We start from the raw sequence: 19,230 nt of genomic DNA on the forward strand, positions 1-19,230 counted from the left end.
GATTAATATTGTTACCGGAGTGATCTGTACTAACTATGACTTCAAAGGTTGTTTTTCTTTGTAAATCTTTTTCGTTTAACAGTGGTTGAGGCTCATGGAAGAGGTGTATGACAGAGAGTGAAAGGTCAAACTCTCAACTGTTGGGTGGAGGGAATAGGCAGATAAAGTATTTGCAGAGAGTACATCAAAGAGTGTTACCGTAAATACTCAAATATAACCCACATCTCAAACATAACAAGAAGCTCCTACTCTAGGTACCCCGCATTTTGGGTGGTATGCGGAATAGATATGTCATATGAAAGCTTAATCTTGAATGGTTTTGAAATATCACGTACACAAGCCAAATTACCGAGATGGTTTCCATGACAACATAATTTAGCCAATCACAGCCGTGATTTAATCGGATTGGGATAATGTCATAAGGAATAGATACAGTGCCTGTAGAAAGTCTACACATCCTTTCAAAATTTTCACCTATTGTTGCCTTATATCCTGGAATTAAACTGCCCTACCATATTTTCCGGTGTATAAACCGCGGCCATGTTGTGTATTAACCACACCCATGTTTTTCACCCTCAAAATAAATTACTAAATTGATCATTTTATTTTCTGATCAAGATATAAATAAGTTTGTACATTAACTTTGTACGGAACAAAGTGACTGAGGTATCAACATGCTCACTCCCATGTCTGCTCAATTTTGTCTAAGTCTTATTCTCACTTTCAAGAAGTTCAAGAGAGAGGAGGGGATACCAAGAAGTTTTTATTTTTCTTTCTTATTTTTTAATATTACAAAAGAGGAAGTTTTTTTGTTCCTAGAAAAGGAAGAAAAGGGATTCATACCGGTATCATACATATTTCTTGTGGATTTGTGACCCTGAAAAGGGCTGTTTGGGTTTGATGAAGCTTTTCAGCTAAACCCGAGGAAATCCTCGTCAATGCTTTCCTCGTCGAAGACGGCAGACAACTCCTTGCACGAATCAAGGTAGAGCAAGTTTCCATCACTGTCCACGTTGCTTTCACCGTCATTTGCAGCCTCCTCCGCAACCTTCTCCTCCCAAATGATGTCGTTCTATGTGCCGTCCATGTTGTTGGAGATGCATTATTTCAGAAATGCTCGCTTGTTGATGTCTGACGGTATCTCCTCCCACACCTTGACGATCCAGCCACAGATCATCGGAAGGTCGACCTTTCTCATCCTCCCAATGAATGCCGGCAGTCTCCCAGTCAATGTAATGCTCAGTCAACGCAGCAATGTGAGTAATGGTGAAAGTTCAACCAAGATGCATGTGGCCAATGCCCCTCGGAATACGGGTCAAAAATCTTGGCGGGAAACACGTCACGAAATGTTTATCCTCAACTGATGAAAATACCAAGTTCGGGAAATAGGAAAATTCGTCTTTGGTGGTTCCACCGAGATGTAGCCAAAGTTCCTCAAAACCTTGGTCAAATACAAAGGCCTGTGAAGTAAGAAAGTTCATCTGGTTGACATGAGTAATCCGTGGGAAGCAAGTTAGGAAACACTGACAGAAACGAAGGAAAACGAAGAGAACCAGGAAGATCGAAGAGAACCAAAGGAAACCAAAAGAACTCCGCAGCACTGGTACATCTGAAAGCTTCACCGTCCCATGTGGCTCCTCGCTCTCGTGAGATTCTTTGTCTTCCTTTTCAATCCATTCCTGCTCTCGTATAGAAAAATACTCGGTTGATTGGTTGTTCCTAGTTTTAAACCACGCCCTTCTTTCCAGCATTTGCTGGCATAGCTTCAGCAAGTAAGGAACAAGCTTGGTGGATTAATTCTGCCTGCACCGGATGTTCATGTAGAAAATGATGCATGTAAAAGGATAGTCATCATTACAAGTCCCTTGTCCATCCACCCCTTCGGCTGCGAACGAACAATGAAGCCAGCTGGAAACTTGTCTTTGGGCGGTGTCTTCCTCTTGAACATGACATACGAGGGAAGCTTTCCACGCAAGCTTATTTGAGGTGGGTGCTCTGTTATTGGACTCTAGCTATTGTGAATAATTCTTCTTTTGAAGTGAGACCAGGTGTTCTTATTATTATTTTGTGTTGAATGGCGTTTTCAGAGCCATGAGACTCCATATGTGCCACACATCTAAACTCCGGATGTCTCCCGGCATCTCCAGATGTTTCCGAGCGTGACTTATTTAATTGCTGCACACGGTTCATAAAATGCTGCACAAACCCTTAACCTGAACCCTTAACCTGTTCAAGATTTAAACGGCAGATTTGAGCTTCGCAGCAGTTCTGACTGCTACAAAAGTGTTCGTTTGGAATATAATTTAAATTCAGTATTGGTCGTTTTTAAGACCCTTTCTATACCCGTGTATTAACCGCATCCCCAACTTTTTTACCGTTTTTGCCGAGAAAAAGTGAGGTTTATACACAGGAAAATACGGTTAATGAGACTTTTTACACCTTTATTTACACATCGTAACCCACAACTTCCAAGTGAAAAAGAAATTCCAGAAATTTCAGAAAATTAATTAAACAAACAAAACTAGAATATCTTGGTTGCAAATGTGTCCAACCCCCCCCCCCCTCTTATAATAGCAATTGTAAATTAGCTCAGTTTCAACCAATCACCTTCAAAATCACACACCAAGGTAATTGGCCTCCACCTGTGTTAAATTGTAGTGATTCTGATTATTTCATAATAAAATCAGCTGCTATTGTAGGTTTCCTCTGCTGGGTAGTGCATTTCACAAGAAAGGCTCAACCATGAGCACCAAGGAGCTTTCAAAAGACCTCTGGGATAAAGTTGTGGAAAGGCACAGATCAGGGGATGGGTATAAAAATATTTGAAAGGCCTTGAATATCCCTTGGAGCACAGTCAAGCCAATCATTATGAAGTGGAAGGCGTATGGTACCACCAATATCCTGCCTAGATCAGGCCATCCCTCCAAACTGGATGACCAAGCAAGGAGGAGACTAATCAGAGAGGCCACCAATATGCCAATGGAAAGACTTATCAGAGCTACATGGCAGAAAGAAAGAGCTACATGCCTTTATGGCAAAGACCGGTCACTGTGTGCATGTGACAACAATATCCCAAGCACTCCACAAGTCTGGCCTGTATGGTGGGGTGGCAAGAAGAAAGCCATTACTCAAAAAAGCCCACGTTGAGTCCCATTTGAGGAATGCAAAAATCACTCTAGAGATTCTGAAGCCATGTGGCAAAATGTTTTGGGGTCTAATGAAACCACGATGGAACTTTTTGGCCAAAATGCAAAACATTACATTTGGTGCAAACCCAATACAGCACATCATCCAAAGAACACCACCACCCCTACTGTGAAGCATGGTGGTGGCAGCATCATGTTATGGGGATGTTTCTCATCAGCAGGGACTGGGCACTTGACAAGATAGAGGGGAAATTGGATGGAGCAAAGTACAGAAAAATCCTCAAGGAAAACCTGCTGCCCTCTGAAAGTAAGCTGAAATTGAGACGGAAGTTCACCTTTCAGCATGACAACGACCCGAAGCACACAGCCAAAGCTAAACTTGAGTGGCTAAGGAATCAAAAGATAAATGTCCTTGAGTGGCCCAGTCAGAGCCCTAACCGAAATCCAATCGAAAATCTGTGCCATGACTTGAAGATTGCTGTCCATCAATGCTCCCCACACAACATGACAGAGCTTGAACAGTTTTGCACAGAAGAATGGGAAAATATTGCCCAATCAGGGTGTGCAACGATGGAAGAGACCTATCCCAACAAACTCACAGCTGTAATTGCTGTCAAAGGTGCTTCCACCAAGTATTAACTCGGGGGGGGGGGGTGGGGGTGGGGGGGTGAACACTTATCCAACCAATGTATTCTAGTTTTGTGTTTTTAATTAATTTTCTGAAATTTACAGAATTTGTTTTTCACTTGGAAGTTGTGGGTTACGATGTGTAAATAAAGGTGGAAAATATCTGATTTAATGCAGTTTAATTCCAGGAGATAAGGCAACAAAAGGTGAAATTTTTGAAAGGTGGTGTAGACTTTCTATAGGCACTGTGTATGCAATATGAATGCTAAATTCAACGTTTTTTTTAATATCGTGCAGACAAAAGTACATGGACAAATGATCGGTCAGTTGGTCAGAGGGAGCTCATTTCAATGTCCCCTTTCTATGACCTTGGTGGAGTGGCGGGGGACAAAAAAACACTCGAATAATACCTGCATCATATACCATGTTTTAAGCACGTAAGATTCCTGCCTTAACCCATAATTTATGAAAAATGCCTGAACACAAAGGTTCTGATGAAAGCAGATAATGAAAAATAGAACCTATAGTAATGAAGGTGGGTTTCTAGTCAAGTATAATCCAAAAGATAACTTCCAAATTTGCGGTTTGCCGAACCAATGGCCCAGAAATGCAACATTGCATATTATCCATCCTAAAATCTTAACTGCATTAGTGGCCTGAGTTTGGTAAATTTGTGTATTTACTGTGGTTTATAGATGAATCGTTACAGTGGAACAACAGGAAGATAATGAGGCAGAAGGAAGGGTTGGTGAGAAGGAAGACAATTATCACAGGTATCTCTGGAGGACGTGAGGTGGTGATGGGCCTCTCTCTTGGAGGACTGGAGGGAAAAGTGGGATTGTGTGAAGTCTGGGGTACGATTCTATAGACGAGAGGAAAGTGGGACAAATGAGTAGGAGTGAGCATACAGCAAATATGGGGAGAGTATTGACAAATGGGATATTGGATGAACATGTTGTTATCAGGTGGGGAGAGGCAGAGAGTGAAGTGGGTAGGAGGAGCAAGACGATTAGTCAGGAATGGTGGAAAGAAAGTTGTTGCTAAACCTCGGCCCTGTTTCACTCCTTGTCGAGTCTCAAACGGGTCGCCACTACCTCAAGTTGTAACCCTTTGAATTCTCATATAATTACTACAAAATCCCAATAGTTTTTTGCCAATTTCTGGAGTGTGTTGCTCTGTTTCCCAGATCAAATGCTTTCTACATGTCAACCAAGACCAGGGAAAGACTTTGGTTCTGCTCCTTTGTGTTGCAATTCTCACAAAGCAAATATCAAGTCAGTAGTGAATCTTGTTTTTTTGTTTCTCTCAAGCCACATTGACCTTTCTTGGAGAAGGGTTTCTGCCATCTTCTGTAACCGTTGAAGAACATCGGCCAAGATCTTGACTTCAATATAAAGCCATGATTTCTCTCTCCAGACATCACTATCGCTTCTGTTTTTCTTCCTTTTGTAAAATGGCATTCATGATGAGAACTTCTTTCAATTGTTTCAGCAATTTATTTGCCATTCAGAATTAGGAGCACAAAGAGGTGATACTCCAGGTCCCTCGCCTTTTTGGTGGTATGAGGAATAGATCTGTGTAATATAAAAGCTAAATCTTGTACTGTTTTTGAAATTTCACGTACCCAAGCCAAGTTACTGAGATGGCTGCCATGGCAACACTAACAATTCAGCCAATCACAGCCATGATCTAATCAGGTTGGGATAATCTCTACAATATGAAAGCTAAATGTTCAACAGGTTTTGAAATATAGTGTACACCAAAGTACATGGATGTATGATCAGTCGGTCGGTCAGATGGAGCTCATATCAGTGTCCCCCATCTCCGACATTCTTAGAGGGGCGGGGGACAAAGACAGATACAGATACCAGAAGATTATTCTTGAATGCTGGGCCACCATCCTCATTCATGTATGATGTAAACCCATCGTGCAGATGCTTACTGTACTTTATCCTTATCGCTTCCTCCATATCATTGATAGTTGGTGGGATTCATGTCTAGGTCGTCCATATATATTACATAATGCATTTTCTTGGCAATTTTAAAATGCCCCACTTCTCTCAAAATGCTCTAAAACTGACTGAAGTTTATTTTTCTTTAATGATTAGGTTCTGCTTTGTGTGTCAATCCTCCACCCTTGCTGTTGGTGCCTTGTTGAACACATTGATTCCTTCTCTGCCTGCGAAGCACCAGAGTGACAGTTTATAGCTGGGTCGAGATTCAAACTCAGGCTAGACGGCTCAGAGGTGAGCACGAGTGTGTTACATATCTGAACAGGCCCTTTCGACCGGTACTAGTGACTTCTACACTAGCAAATACATCCTGACCTAGTAGTGACAGGTAGTTTATTTTTGTTCTCCCATGTTAGCTCTCTTTTGGGCTGGCTGGATAGCCAATAAGTATATACACTCACCTCTGAGCCGTCGAGCCTGGGTTTAAATCTCAACCCAGCTATAAACTGTCACTCTGGTGTCACTCTGCTTCACATGCATAGCAGGAATCGATGTGTGTTTAACAAGGCACCATCAGTAAGGCATCAATGAATTGGGTGTCCTGTCTACCAGCATTAGATGGTGGACGTTAGACATCCCATGGTGTCCTTCGTGAAGAGTAAATGAGCCATCACTGGCACAATGAACACAATGAAACAAATGTCAAATTCCTGCCCAAGCCTACAGGAGGAACTGCATCAGCAGCACAGCCACACCCACCCCTTCCACACCTTCTTCCTGAAATGATGTGCTGCATACAAAAAAATAAGAAATTTTCCTTTGGTCTTATCACTCCTCCATGTGAGAATCAGCAGTGATTCTCATTTGAACAATGCAGATCAAATCAATAAATGGTTTGGCTTATTGCCCTTGATGCACTCAAAAATGGATGACAATTTTCAAAACATTTTTGTCATGCTTTGCAATCCAGCTGACAAAAGCAATTCTCCTTTCATAATCTGTGTTTATTACCATGGCTACCATATAATAGATGAGTTGCTGCATAATTCTTTCTGCATATTGTCACTAATCCAGTTGCTTTATGAGGAAAAGTTTTCTTCATCTTCTTGTCTCTCTCTGTCTGTCTGTCTGTCTGTCTGTCTGTCTGTCTGTCTGTCTGTCTGTCTCTCTCTCTCTCTCTCTCTCTCTCTCTCTCTCTCTCTCTCTCTCTCTCTCTCTCTCTCTCTGTCTCTGTCTCTGTCTCTGTCTCTGTCTCTGTCTCTGTGTCTCTCTCTGTCTCTCTCTCTCTCTCTCTCTCTCTCTCTCTCTCTCTCTCTCTCTCTCTCTCTCTCTCTCTCTGTCTCTGTCTCTGTCTCTGTCTCTGTCTCTGTCTCTGTCTCTGTCTCTCTCTCTCTCTCTCTCTCTCTCTCTCTCTCTCTCTCTCTCTCAGTCTCACACTCTCTCTCTCTCTCTCTCTCTCTCTCTCTCTCTCTCTCTGTGTCTCTCTGTGTCTCTCTGTGTCTCTCTGTGTCTCTCTGTGTCTCTCTGTGTCTCTCTGTGTCTCTCTGTGTCTCTCTCTCTCTCTCTCTCTCTCTCTCTCTCTCTCTCTCTCTCTCTCTCTCTCTCTCTCTCTCTCTCTCTCTCTCTCTCTCTCTCTCTCTGTCTCTCTCTCTCTCTCTCTGTCTCTCTCTCTCTCTCTCTCTCTCTCTCTCTCTCTCTCTCTCTCTCTGTGTCTCTCTGTCTCTCTCTGTCTCTCTCTCTCTCTCTCTCTCTCTCTCTCTCTCTCTCTGTGTCTCTCTGTCTCTCTGTCTCTCTCTCTCTCTCTCTCTCTCTCTCTCTCTCTCTCTCTCTCTCTCTGTGTCTCTCTGTCTCTCTCTCTGTGTCTCTCTGTCTCTGTCTCTCTCTCTGTCTCTGTGTCTCTCTGTCTCTGTGTCTCTCTGTCTCTCTCTCTCTCTCTCTCTCTCTCACTCTCTCTCACTGTCTCTCTCTGTCTCTCTCTCTCTCTCACTCTCTCTCACTCTCTCTCTCTCTCTCTCACTCTCTCTCTCTCTCTCACACTGTCTCTCACTCTCTCTCTTTCTCTCTCTCTCTCTCTCTCTCTCTCTCTCTCTCTCCCTCCTGATTTGTCAAGTTAATGGCAAAGAAACCGCCAAATTAAATTAATATTTGGCCCTACATGCTCTGATAGCGTGACCGGATAACACTACCTTGTGTGTGTTTGACCAGCAGCAGACATGTGCGGTGTGCCTGGAGGATTTCAAAGAAAAGGATGAACTTGCCGTGTGTCCATGCAAACACGCATTTCACAGAAAGTAAGCCTGCACCCTTACACATGAGCGTTTGGCCTGACAATAATATGCTTCCCACTCAAGCTGTGGTTAGCTTTTAATACATCCCACCGCAATACACAAGTGGTGTAATCACGAGGGTGTGGTAAATTGCATCTCAGCTTATTGCACTTACTGCGATAATTAGCTTATGTCCATGAGATCCATCTTCATACTGCATGTGCAATGATGATGAGGTTTATTTATTGACCTCGCCATCTTCCTTGTGTTGTGTCCCATACATGCCCTTCCACCATCTTTAAGGCGCTGTCACACCTTGAGGATTTAGCCAACAATGGCAACGTATAAAAATGTATGTAAAACGTTGGCGTACGCTGAAATTTTGATGTTTTTTTTTTAAGTTTTGGTCATATTCATAACGTGTTGGTCGTATGCATAACATATTAGTAACGGGCACAGAACGTTTCGTTGTGTTATAGATAACTTATACCAACCAATGCTTAGCCTGTTGTCGGCGTTCACAACCTATGCCCAACGATAGTCTAACTTAGGCATAGCGCGTTGCACATATCGCCGACGAACTCGTGGCGTAGCCTGTTAAAAACCTGCTGCACCCGAATTTAAATCATAACCTCCTGAAAATTGGAAGTGTCAACCATGCAGTCACACCTTGACGATTTAGCCAGCGTATGCCGTCCTATGAAAAATTTGCCGAACCAAGCACGTACACGTCGAATACGGTACGGGTAAGTTGTGTATACGTTAAGAGCACGCTGAAAAACGATGAAGTATGCTGTCATATTTCGTGGTACGTCTCGTACGTCGTGAAATTTCAAGCATGCTGAAAATTTTATGACGTACTCGCCGTATGGCTCACACGTTCCGCTACGCTAGGAATAAGTTGTGGGCACGTTACGCGATCGTTGACACACGTCGACACAAGTTCCTTGCAAGTTACTCATAAGTCGAAGCACGTCGAGGTAATGTTTATTGTACCCGAAACTTATTTTCTCCGTCAAGGCACATTTTATTTTTTTCTCCTTGGCTCCTTGAAGGCACGTGACGAAATATCTGAAGTTTTTGTTGTTGTTGTTTTTAAATTATTTTTTTAAAGTCTATCGCGAATTTTAAAATATATTCAGACATTTGCTTTTAAGTTTCGACGTCCACGTGACAATATCCTCAAACAGAAAATATTCACAGAGGAGGAACTAAGAATAAGACATGAGCAAACTGAAGAGGCAATCGGACGTGACGTAACGGCACGTGACGAAATATCGGAAGTTATTGTTGTTTTTTGTTGTTTTTTTAAACGCTGCCAATACGCCATTATACGGTAGCTGTAAATTAGAAACACGTTCAGTAAGTTCTGTGGTCGTCCGGAAGACGTCAATCAAATACGTCTACATACGTCAATATGTGTTGGAGGTACATTACACATAGGTTCAAAGCACGTTACTCATAGGTTAGAAATAAGTTTTGGGTACGCTAAGCATTACCTCGACGTGTTTTGACTTATGAGTAACTTACAAGTAACGTGCCTCGACGTGTGTCAACGATCGCATAACGTGCCTCGACGTGTGTCAACGATCGTGTAACATGCCTACAACACGTTACTCATAGGTTATAAATAAGTTTCGGGTAGGCTAATCATTACCTCGACGTGTTTCGACTTATGAGTAACTTACAAGTAACGTGTGTCGACATGTGTCAACGATCGCATAACGTGCCTACAACTTATGGCCAGCGTAGCGGAACGTGTGAGTCATACGCTGGCATACGTCGTAAAATTTCAAGCATGGAAAAATTTGAGGACAACCGCAAAGTACAACGATGAAAGCCAGCGTACTACGACATATGACAGTGTTTTTCAGCATGCTCTTAATGTTATCAAAACTTACCCATAACGTATTCGACGTGTGCCAGCGTTTTAGACAAGTTTTTCATGTCGGCATACGCTGGCTAAATCGTCAAGGTGTGACAGCGCCTTTACCACTGTCTCCTACCAACCTCTTCCAACTTTGTTTCCATCCTCCCACACTTGACCTTATTTTCCTCCATGTACCCCCTTCGTAGTTTAGTTGTTTTCACCTAGTTTTACACTCCTCTTCACTCCCCCTTTATTTTGCAGATATAATACTGTATGCAAACGGATCTCTGATAGTTTCTTTCATATCTCCACCAGTTATTGTAATTGTCACGATTATTTCATTGTAAAACTGGAAGGGCACTCAGTGGAGTGCATACCTTCGCCACGTAATGCCTGATCCACGAGAACATATTGGGCCCAATACAATTTTGAAATATCATGCTATACAGTACAATATCGTTTTTGGCCCTATCTCTCAATGGTGAAGAATCACTTTAAAAAAAATAAATAATTTTCCCATCCAGATCCAGATTCAGATCCTCACCAAAATTGAATCAATTATTCTTTGCAAACACCCAACCTGTCTACCAAGTTTTGTCCAAATCCATCCACAACTTTTTGAGATACCGCGCTATACATCAGTTTCGCCCTATTATATCTCTCAATGGTGAAGAATCACTTCTTTCACATTTCTTTCTAATCCTTTTTTTTATTCACAATTCTCTTTTTTTCCACAATTCTCTTTATTCATTCTAATTCTTGCTTTTTCTTCTCTTTTATCTCTTACTCTCTTTTCCTCTCTTTCGTTATCAGTCTCTCTAAGGAGAAGTGAATTCTTGCAGAAAAATTTTCTGTGAGGCTCACTTGGCTGTGCCTGGATGGGTTTGAGGGTCATGGAGTAGTGGCTGAAACTCGAATCCTATCCAGGTTCCTCCTGATGACTCTATCTCTGCTCTTTACTTTTTCGGTTTTTTTTCTTGGTCTACTGTTTGATTTAAAAAATGCTAGTAGCCAGATTCGGATCTGGATCTTCACCAAAATCAAATCAGTTTGTCCTTGCCACACATCCAAACTGTCCACAAAATTTCATTCGGATCCATTCACAACTTTTTGAGATATCCTGCATACATACAACCAAACAGACAGACAGAAAGGGGTGAAAACATAACCTCCTTCATCTTCGGTGGTGGAGGTAATAATGGTGGATAACAACCTTGGAAGGACCAGATTAAGAAAACCAATTAACTTGTATATCTGAGATCCACAATAAGGTGAGAAAAATTAGGCCAGTAGTAGTAGTAGTAGTAGTAGTTGTTGTATAGTGGTCGTAGTGGTAGTATTATAGTAACTAATATAACCATTCGTTTCATTTTGTATGCATGTGGCTGTGAGTTTGCATCATTGTTTGGTGGCATGACTGTGCCCATGATGGCGTGCCTCCCGTAGGTTAGAGGAGGAATGAAAAGTTTGGCTAGAATGCCAGCGATAGAGGAGGGAGTTGAGAGGGACACTGTGGGATATTTAAGGTCCACCAACTAATGCTAGCAGATGGAACACCCAGTTCAACATCATCTATCTGAAGGATGGCACATGCATTCATTGATGATTTGCTCTGCCTGTAAAACACTAGGATGACAGTTTATAGTTGTATCGAGATTCAAACCCAGGCTAGACAGCTTGAGGTGAGTGTGCATACCTGTAACATAACCCTTTTATGTGTGACCAAGCATATGGAATTCTATTTTTGAGCTGGTATGTATAAAGTTGCTCAATATCGGTTTTATTTCTGCTGGGATAGTGTTGTAAAATAATAAGCAATGAGTTTCGTATTCATATAGAAAGGTAATTCAAATGGTTAAGCCCGTGCACAATATCAGTATCTATATATTTATACCGAAGGATCAATTTTGTGCTCCTCCTCGCGGTCACGTCACGTTTTTCTCGGTACTGTGACCTGAGAAGTTTTGACACGGTGTTTGTACGTCAAAGTAGACACGTGCACAAATCGGGGGACTTCTTCACAAGGAGTAGTGTACACCAAAAATGTCGTGTACAAGGACGTTTTGTAGGCCTCATTAGGTAAGGCCGTGGAGTACATCGACTGGGATCCGACTCTTACAAGAGCCGCCACTGGTTGTCATATTGGGCTCATGGAACGGAATCCGTCTGTGACGGGGTTTCGGCTAGTTATGATTGTTGCTTTCTTTGAATGAAAAATCTTGCTCAGACAATCAATGTTGGCAGGTGCCTGGTGAAATGGTTGGAGATCCGGAACTCTTGCCCCATGTGCAACAAGGCCGTGGCGCAACATGTAGAACAGACGCCGGTGAATGCAGTGACTCAAGGAGAGGAATTGGTCTGAAATGAGTCCAGACAGCCTTTGAAATGAGTCGTGTTTTTGATGCACAAGGTGGTGTTGGAACCCACCTGGCCGACTCTGCAGGATTCCTGCAACTAGACTCTTCGGCCTGAGCTCCAGTGACCATGTAATAAAAAGAAGAGATACATTCTTTCTTTTTGGACTTTAGTTTTTTGAGGTTTTTGGGTTTTTTTCATTTCTATGGTTGATAAATAATTTATGCCTTATGAAAGGATTTTATTGTACCACTAACGATTTGTACAATTTGTTTCCTCGTCGGGTTGTATTATGTGAGTTACTCTCACGGATTGTTTTTCTTCTTGGTTTATTTTTTTCCGTAGATCTGTTAAACATCACTTGAGGTGACCATGACCAGCTCCACATTTTTTTAAAACTCTTTTGGTAAAAGTAGATAGAATCATAGATGATGCCCACATAGTAAAACCTGCCTTATGAGATACTTTTGCTTTGACCGGCTGCAGTACAAATGCACACAGTGAGCCATTTGTATTGAATATAACCTGCTTTGAGTGGCCACCTGCCTTATGTGACCAATTTTGTTTTGTAGAGCAGGTGATGTATTCAGGCAAGCTTTGCTCTAAATGTGTATTTGAAATGTATGAGATTTCTTTCTACAAAGTATTCTGACAGAGTTCTGCAAGCGCCAACGGAGAGGCAGCGGATGGTTTACCCAAGACCGGACATTGTCATTTTTCTTTAACAGCCTCTGCATTTGGAATTGATCTGGTGTTAAAACTGTTTCTCTCTTAAGTTTAATTCATTTAAATATCTTCCAATGGCAGCGATTGTTGAAGAAAAATAAGGTGTGCCCCATCTTGAGCAACCTTCCCCTACTTGTAAAGGAAAGTATTGATCACACTGTGTGGCAGATGACAGACCATCTTCATATTACATATACAAAATGGTAGAAATTCAGACTCTCACCCCTCGTCCCTTCTTCCAACCTCTTTGCTCTCACTCTTTTTATTACATCCACCCTTATTCCCCCACACCCATCTCTTCTTCCCTTGCATACATAACAAGAAGATGGTGTTAATGTAAAGGAACTTGCCGAAAGTGGGATGGTACAGTTGAAAGAAGTATTAAATTGAATTACCTACAATATTAATACATAATTTTGAATTGCAAACCATTTGTATAATTAACAAGATGGGTAAAAGAAAAGTGTGATGGAAAAGTGTTTTAAACCTTTTGCTGTGTTTTTGTTTCATCATACAAAAATTATTTTTCTGTTTGTCTAACCAGCATTTTACAAACACCATTGGACACTGCATTGCCGAGTTTGTCGGTCCTGTATACAGCACGTCTTTAATTCGATGGTGTCGCAATGTTTAAATTGCATTGTATGTGTTTTCTTCTTTTGAATGCAGCACAAGGCTGAGGCTCATCGCTGATGCAATGCCCAATGTAGGTTAGGGCAGGTATTTGTAACTTGTTCAGCGTGCCGTCGATATCTTGCATACTCTTCACAAATTACACCGTGGGATCTTCAATGTCCACCAACTAATGCCAGCAGACGGGATGCCCAGTTTAACGTTCATCCGGGGGATGGCACACACATTGATGAATCACCCCCTGCAGTGTGTGTGTGTGTGTGTGTGTGTGTGTGTGTTTTTACAATGAATCACCTGAGGTCTCTTGCGAGACCATCATCGCCAGTCGCTCCAGAACTTCCCATAGGATTCCATGCCCAGAGTCGTGTTCCCATACGCAAAAGCCCGAGTGCGGGCAGGTACCGTGCCGGCGGTCATGAAACAGACCTTCGTCAGTTTGCCGAGCGGAACCAATGTTGCATAACCGCATCTGAGATCTAATTTAGATAAGAAATTAACACTGGCAAAACACCAGCAGTCTTGTGCTGCCATCAGAGCTGGGAGAATAAGTAAGGACACAGTTTCTTGAGGAAACGGCTTTTTGAGGCAGTAATCAAAATGCAAGTATTTACGAGAGAGAATAATCAAGGGGCATACTGTATATGTACAACAATTAATCACAGCATGTATAATTTCCCAAATTATCCCCGACGTGACATACTCACCTACGGAACCTTATCTGTGATTAAGCACTTCACAATATGCTGGCATTATGCATCTGATGTGCAAGGGAGAGGATAAGTGATTGGCAAGTACGATGAGATGAGGACAGAAAGAGATAGATGGGGACTAAAACACATCCTGACTGAAACCGGAATCCTCCACACTCCGCTCCTGCTTCTCGTACAGCCACAGCTCAAGAATTTACCCACGGGCCGGTGATGTCACTCGTAGCAGGTCTTTCATGCGTCTCTTGGCGGGACGCCAGTGTGAAGTAGATGAGGTGGCGAGGGCCCAGCTACTCAGCTAGTGGACATGGGGACGTGAAGGTGAGGATGCACAAGGGCAGAAGGCGAACAAATAAAGAAGATAGCAAAAAGACAGAAACCGAAGATGCAGGAAAGAACAAAGTGTGAAGCAAAGGAAGCGAGTGGTGAGACATGAACAGATAAATCACGAGGGAGAGTGACAAAAAGAAATGTTTCGGGTCTGATTTATGCCGCCAGAGAACGTGGCTATTGAGTAGCTCCAAAGTTAATAATGAAAAGCGCTCCAAAACCTGAAAGAAAGAAACAACAACGATGAGCAAAGTGAAAGGAAGGATGGAGAATGCCAAGGATGCAAAGGACTCGTGTGCGTGCAAATAATAATAAGTGAGCATCCCAACAGAGTCTGGAAACCCTCTCAAACTCCAGATCTGTGAATCACCGAGCCTCTGTCTTTATACTCCTACTCTCACGAGGCTCTCCGCTCCACCTTATATCGAGCCTCAACCCCCGCCCCCTTTGCTCAAGTCTCACCCCTCCCCTTGTCCATCAGTGGAGCTGCCTTTTGTTTGGGTTTTGGTGCCATATATTGTCAGGAGTTTATGAAACCTGTTTGAAGCAGTTTTAGGGGCATCTGTGAGGGAAATGTGCTCGTGATGCGGTGAATGTCTTGGAAAATAGAATGTTTGAGTAGAATCAGAAAAATGACACATTTGGGATTTCTACTTCACAGATCTATCAACACAGACTTCAGACAGTTAAACTAAACAGTGTCCGATGAAATGACTGGATTTAACTATGTGATGAGGATTTCTTTGGCACCCCTCAAAACTGTAACATATATATATATATATATATATATATATATATATATATATATATATATATATATATATATATATATATATATATATATATATATATATATATATATATATATAGTGTCCCAAAAGTCACCTTGGGATTTCGAAATTAAATAACATTTCTGTTTTTAATAATTTATGATTATTTTTATACCAAAATAAAATTTACAAAATGGAGATAAATTTGCTTTATTTATGAAAAATGATGCAGCTTGGATGTCCTCCATTTTCGGCTTCGCAGAGACGGGCTCTTTCGACAGCATTTTCCATAACAGCGGATTTTCCATAACGAGCACGTTTTTTAAACTTTTTTTATTTTTACCTTTTACAGGGTTTATTTTGTATTGAATGTGAGGGGAAAGGGTGCACAAGATCAGCAGTTCAGAACAAACCATGCAAATCAAATTGCACAAAGAGGGGAATGGGGGACACGCAAACTTATACAATGATGAGAAATAAAGCGTGAAACAAAACACAGTGCCACAGAACACACTTTTAGAACAAGAGAAGAATGCAGGTGGGGACTTCCCTTTGTCTATGATGCGCAGGATGGACATATGACTTAATGCAGCCCGCTTTGGAAACCAGGTGCGAGATGCCGAGAGCCAGTGACGAAGTAAACATGCCACGAGCAGCGCCAGCGACGAGTAGCACCCAAGATCCAGAAAGCCAAACAAAGCATGATGAAGTGAACCAGCCATGAGGAGCACCAGTGATGATCAGCCCCTCAACCAGCTCTTATGGCCCTCTCTGGCCTTTCCAGATGAGGCCTCCTGGTCGGCCCTCCTCCTTCCTCCTCAAAGTGCTTTTTACTCTGTGCACATGGAGTTCTCCTATCCCTGAGGTCCTTCTTCCTCTTGAGTGAGGCCACTTATTTCCTTCTCCAACAACAAGGTGATACAACGTTGGCCAAATCCCAAACTTCTTTCGAGAAAACCACAAGACCTAATGTAATGCGGCCTCCCAATCTCCTCCGTGATCCATTTTCTCATCCTCTTCCTCTTGGGCCGAGTCCTCTGGGCCATCTTGCCCACGAGGTGACCCCAATAAAAAATAAATGTACAATCTTTTTTTTTCTCAGCCCTACAGTGCATTATACTGCCGTGACTGGCACACACTGAACAGACAGATCGTGATGGTCTTTCTCACATGTGTGACACGCTTTTAGTGACAGAAATTCCTCAGCTGGCCCCGCCCACAAACAAGAGGCGTTTACACCAACAATATTACTCCAACTATCATGTCTGTAAATTACATATGCTGCCTCGTCAGCATCGCGTGTGACAAACGACTCTCTCTGACAGGTCCCTGTTACATGAAATATGCATACATATTCAGTGATTATTAATTGGTATTAATATGCATACATATTCAGTGATTATTATTAATTAGTATTAATATGCATACATATGTGGCAAATATGAAGTTATTTTTCCACAATCTCCATTAACAATAATGCACTTTAATGAGCGCATCAATCCGACTCTTGTTTTTCTGTGTCACCGTGGTTGCAGGCTGATCAGTTTGAGCCTTGAGTCAATATTGGTTTCCCCACTTGTGAAATGCATTGCCTTACATCGAAGGTGCTCACGTCAATGGTCGACTTGCTATACACATCATTTAAACACCTATGAATATCCACTGGAGGAACCGTTTCCACAGTAACAAATTAATTGATTGTTTTGTGCTTCAATCGAACTCACATCTCGCGGGGCAGTCATTTTGAAAGTATGATGTTGTGATGTCACATAACTGATCACAGTGCCGCTCAATGTAAAATTGGTGGGAGATACAAACCTTTCATTGTGGTCTCACCTCGCTTTCCTATGACGCGTTAATTACGAACTGAAAAATACGAGGCATTATTTTCATACCGACTCTCTATGACACTGCACATCATCATACTATGTAATGCACTGAGCAGGTTTAAAAATGTAAATAAATGGCTCTGTTTAGCCGAAGGCTTGTGTGACGTCAAAAACAAAAAGTGTCCCAAAACCTATTGTCACTATTGCACCTTCAAGGGTGTTGATCATTACATTAATAATAAGGTCAAAACAGTCATAAAAGGACTTTCAAAAAGCAATACGTTTCATCATTGCCAGTTGTATACTTTTTACATCAGGGTATGGGTTTACCATTAACCCTTTATAACCTACACCGTCATGGGTCATTGCTTTGTTTGGTTGGTTAATCCCAAAGCCAATACTTGTCACTTGGTTGCAGTGTTGTTGTTTAAGGCCAGGAATTGACTTCCACTCTTTAGGGTGAAACAGTTTTTAGCTCGATTTGTGATTCAAAAGTACTCCTTATATCGTGTGTCGGGTTCTCAAGATGTTGTGAGTCTCATTCCAGAAACATCTTAATTTACACTTCCACCTTCCCTTACATGGTGAGTTGGAAATAACTAAGCAATGTTGCTCTTGTGTGATGTAGTAATAATTACGATAAAAATTAAGTGCCCGTACACCCCGTGATAATGGAACTGTCTATATGCTGTTGTAAAATTAATAAAAACCACTTTGTGTGGTTTCCTGTACACCCTATGGGATGAAAAAAAAGATGAATTTATGTTGTTTTTTAATCCTTTTTGTGTGTTACGGGATAAATGTATTTTACACATAACTTGGCAGATTTTGTTCGGGGTGTGTTCAGTTACCAAGCAGCTTGCTTGCGCTTGTCAAGCCAGCCATTCCTTATTAACAGTTTCGAATGGAGTGCTTGCTTGAGTGCTTAAGCCACTGGTGAGTGCTCTACAATAAACTTGGAAACTGAACACACCCCTGCAGATGTCAAATAAAGTCCTACAATACACTACACCAGCATTGTGACTTCCTTACTTGTCAACTGCGAAGCCTTTATGGCGTTTATGTTTGCCCGTGTGTGCATAAGGTTTCATTAGCCCATCACCCACGCAGCGGAACATGGGGTTTTGTAATCACTTCTGTTTGTGTGTCTGGCTGGGCCATAACGTTTTTAACATTTGAGCTTTTGTTATCAAATTTCCAACAAAGCTTTATTATGAGAATATGAAGACGTCAAATTTATAATTTTGTTTAAAATTTTCATGATGATTATTTTTGTTGTTTCACCATTTTTTTTGACCTTTTCTGTTGGTTCATTGTTAAGTCCCTTTTTGTTTTTGTCGGCATAGACAGGGGTTCACACAATTATTTATTTTTTTTTATTTCGTTCTCCAATGAATATCGGCAGAAATGATTTGGTACGCACGAAAAAATAAAACGAAGTCAGCTTCGAGCATGCTCGTCTGCTTTCCCAAGCACTCTCAGCTTTATAGTATGCATCTTTCTCCTCTGTAAGCGCTCTCAGAACGTCCGCTCCAGCCGAAACACTCACAAGCCTCTCTTTTTTTTCGTTCTGGATGCTCCTGAACCTCCTCTTCTCCTTGCTTACATATTCTCCTGAAATATATACATATATTTTTATCTTATAAGTTGTAAACCTACAATATAACGTTTAAGTTATAATGTTATCATTTATAAACTTAATTTTGTGCACTTAAATTTTGAAATCACAGTACAGTATATCAATTTATCAAAATTATCACTGAACAATCTTACCTATACAGCGACACGAGCTGAGAAAACCTTCCATCAAACGCCTGTTGTGTGAGTACACTTTTGAGCTTTCGGAACATCTTTGAAGTTTTTACACTGCAAATGAGTACCTCAGTACCAGTTATGTGAACCCCTGGTTACGGGTTACAATTTACCCCATATTTTAAAAACTTTTTTTTCTCATCTGATTGACATAAAAATTGTTAGGGTAGGAGCAACCCCCCATGGAGAATATTTTAATTATAATT

General features: G+C 41.5%; 1 protein-coding gene across 14 annotated transcripts in view; it reads left to right on the forward strand.

The window, feature by feature from the left end:
- LOC147015648 (RING finger protein 122-like) overlaps window positions 1–18,221 on the forward strand; it is a 122,038-nt gene extending 103,817 nt beyond the window's left edge. For 9 of the 14 annotated variants that reach the window (XM_085848008.1, XM_085847997.1, XM_085847996.1 and 6 more), the window contains 2 exons: window positions 7,931–8,016; window positions 16,919–18,221. In XM_085848008.1, the coding sequence (XP_085704134.1) occupies window positions 7,931–8,016; window positions 16,919–17,069 (237 nt within the window). In that variant the 3' untranslated portion in view covers window positions 17,070–18,221. Of the gene's footprint in view, window positions 1–7,930; window positions 8,017–12,106 lie in introns of all 14 variants that reach the window. The other 5 variants (XM_085847999.1, XM_085848009.1, XM_085848001.1 and 2 more) reach the window with 3 other exon arrangements.
- The last annotated feature ends 1,009 nt before the right edge of the window (window positions 18,222–19,230 follow it).

This window comes from Eptatretus burgeri, chromosome 12 (genome assembly GCF_056783735.1).
Source record: "Eptatretus burgeri isolate ZD-2024b chromosome 12, Ebu_testis_v1, whole genome shotgun sequence".
Taxonomy (NCBI): domain Eukaryota; kingdom Metazoa; phylum Chordata; class Myxini; order Myxiniformes; family Myxinidae; genus Eptatretus; species Eptatretus burgeri.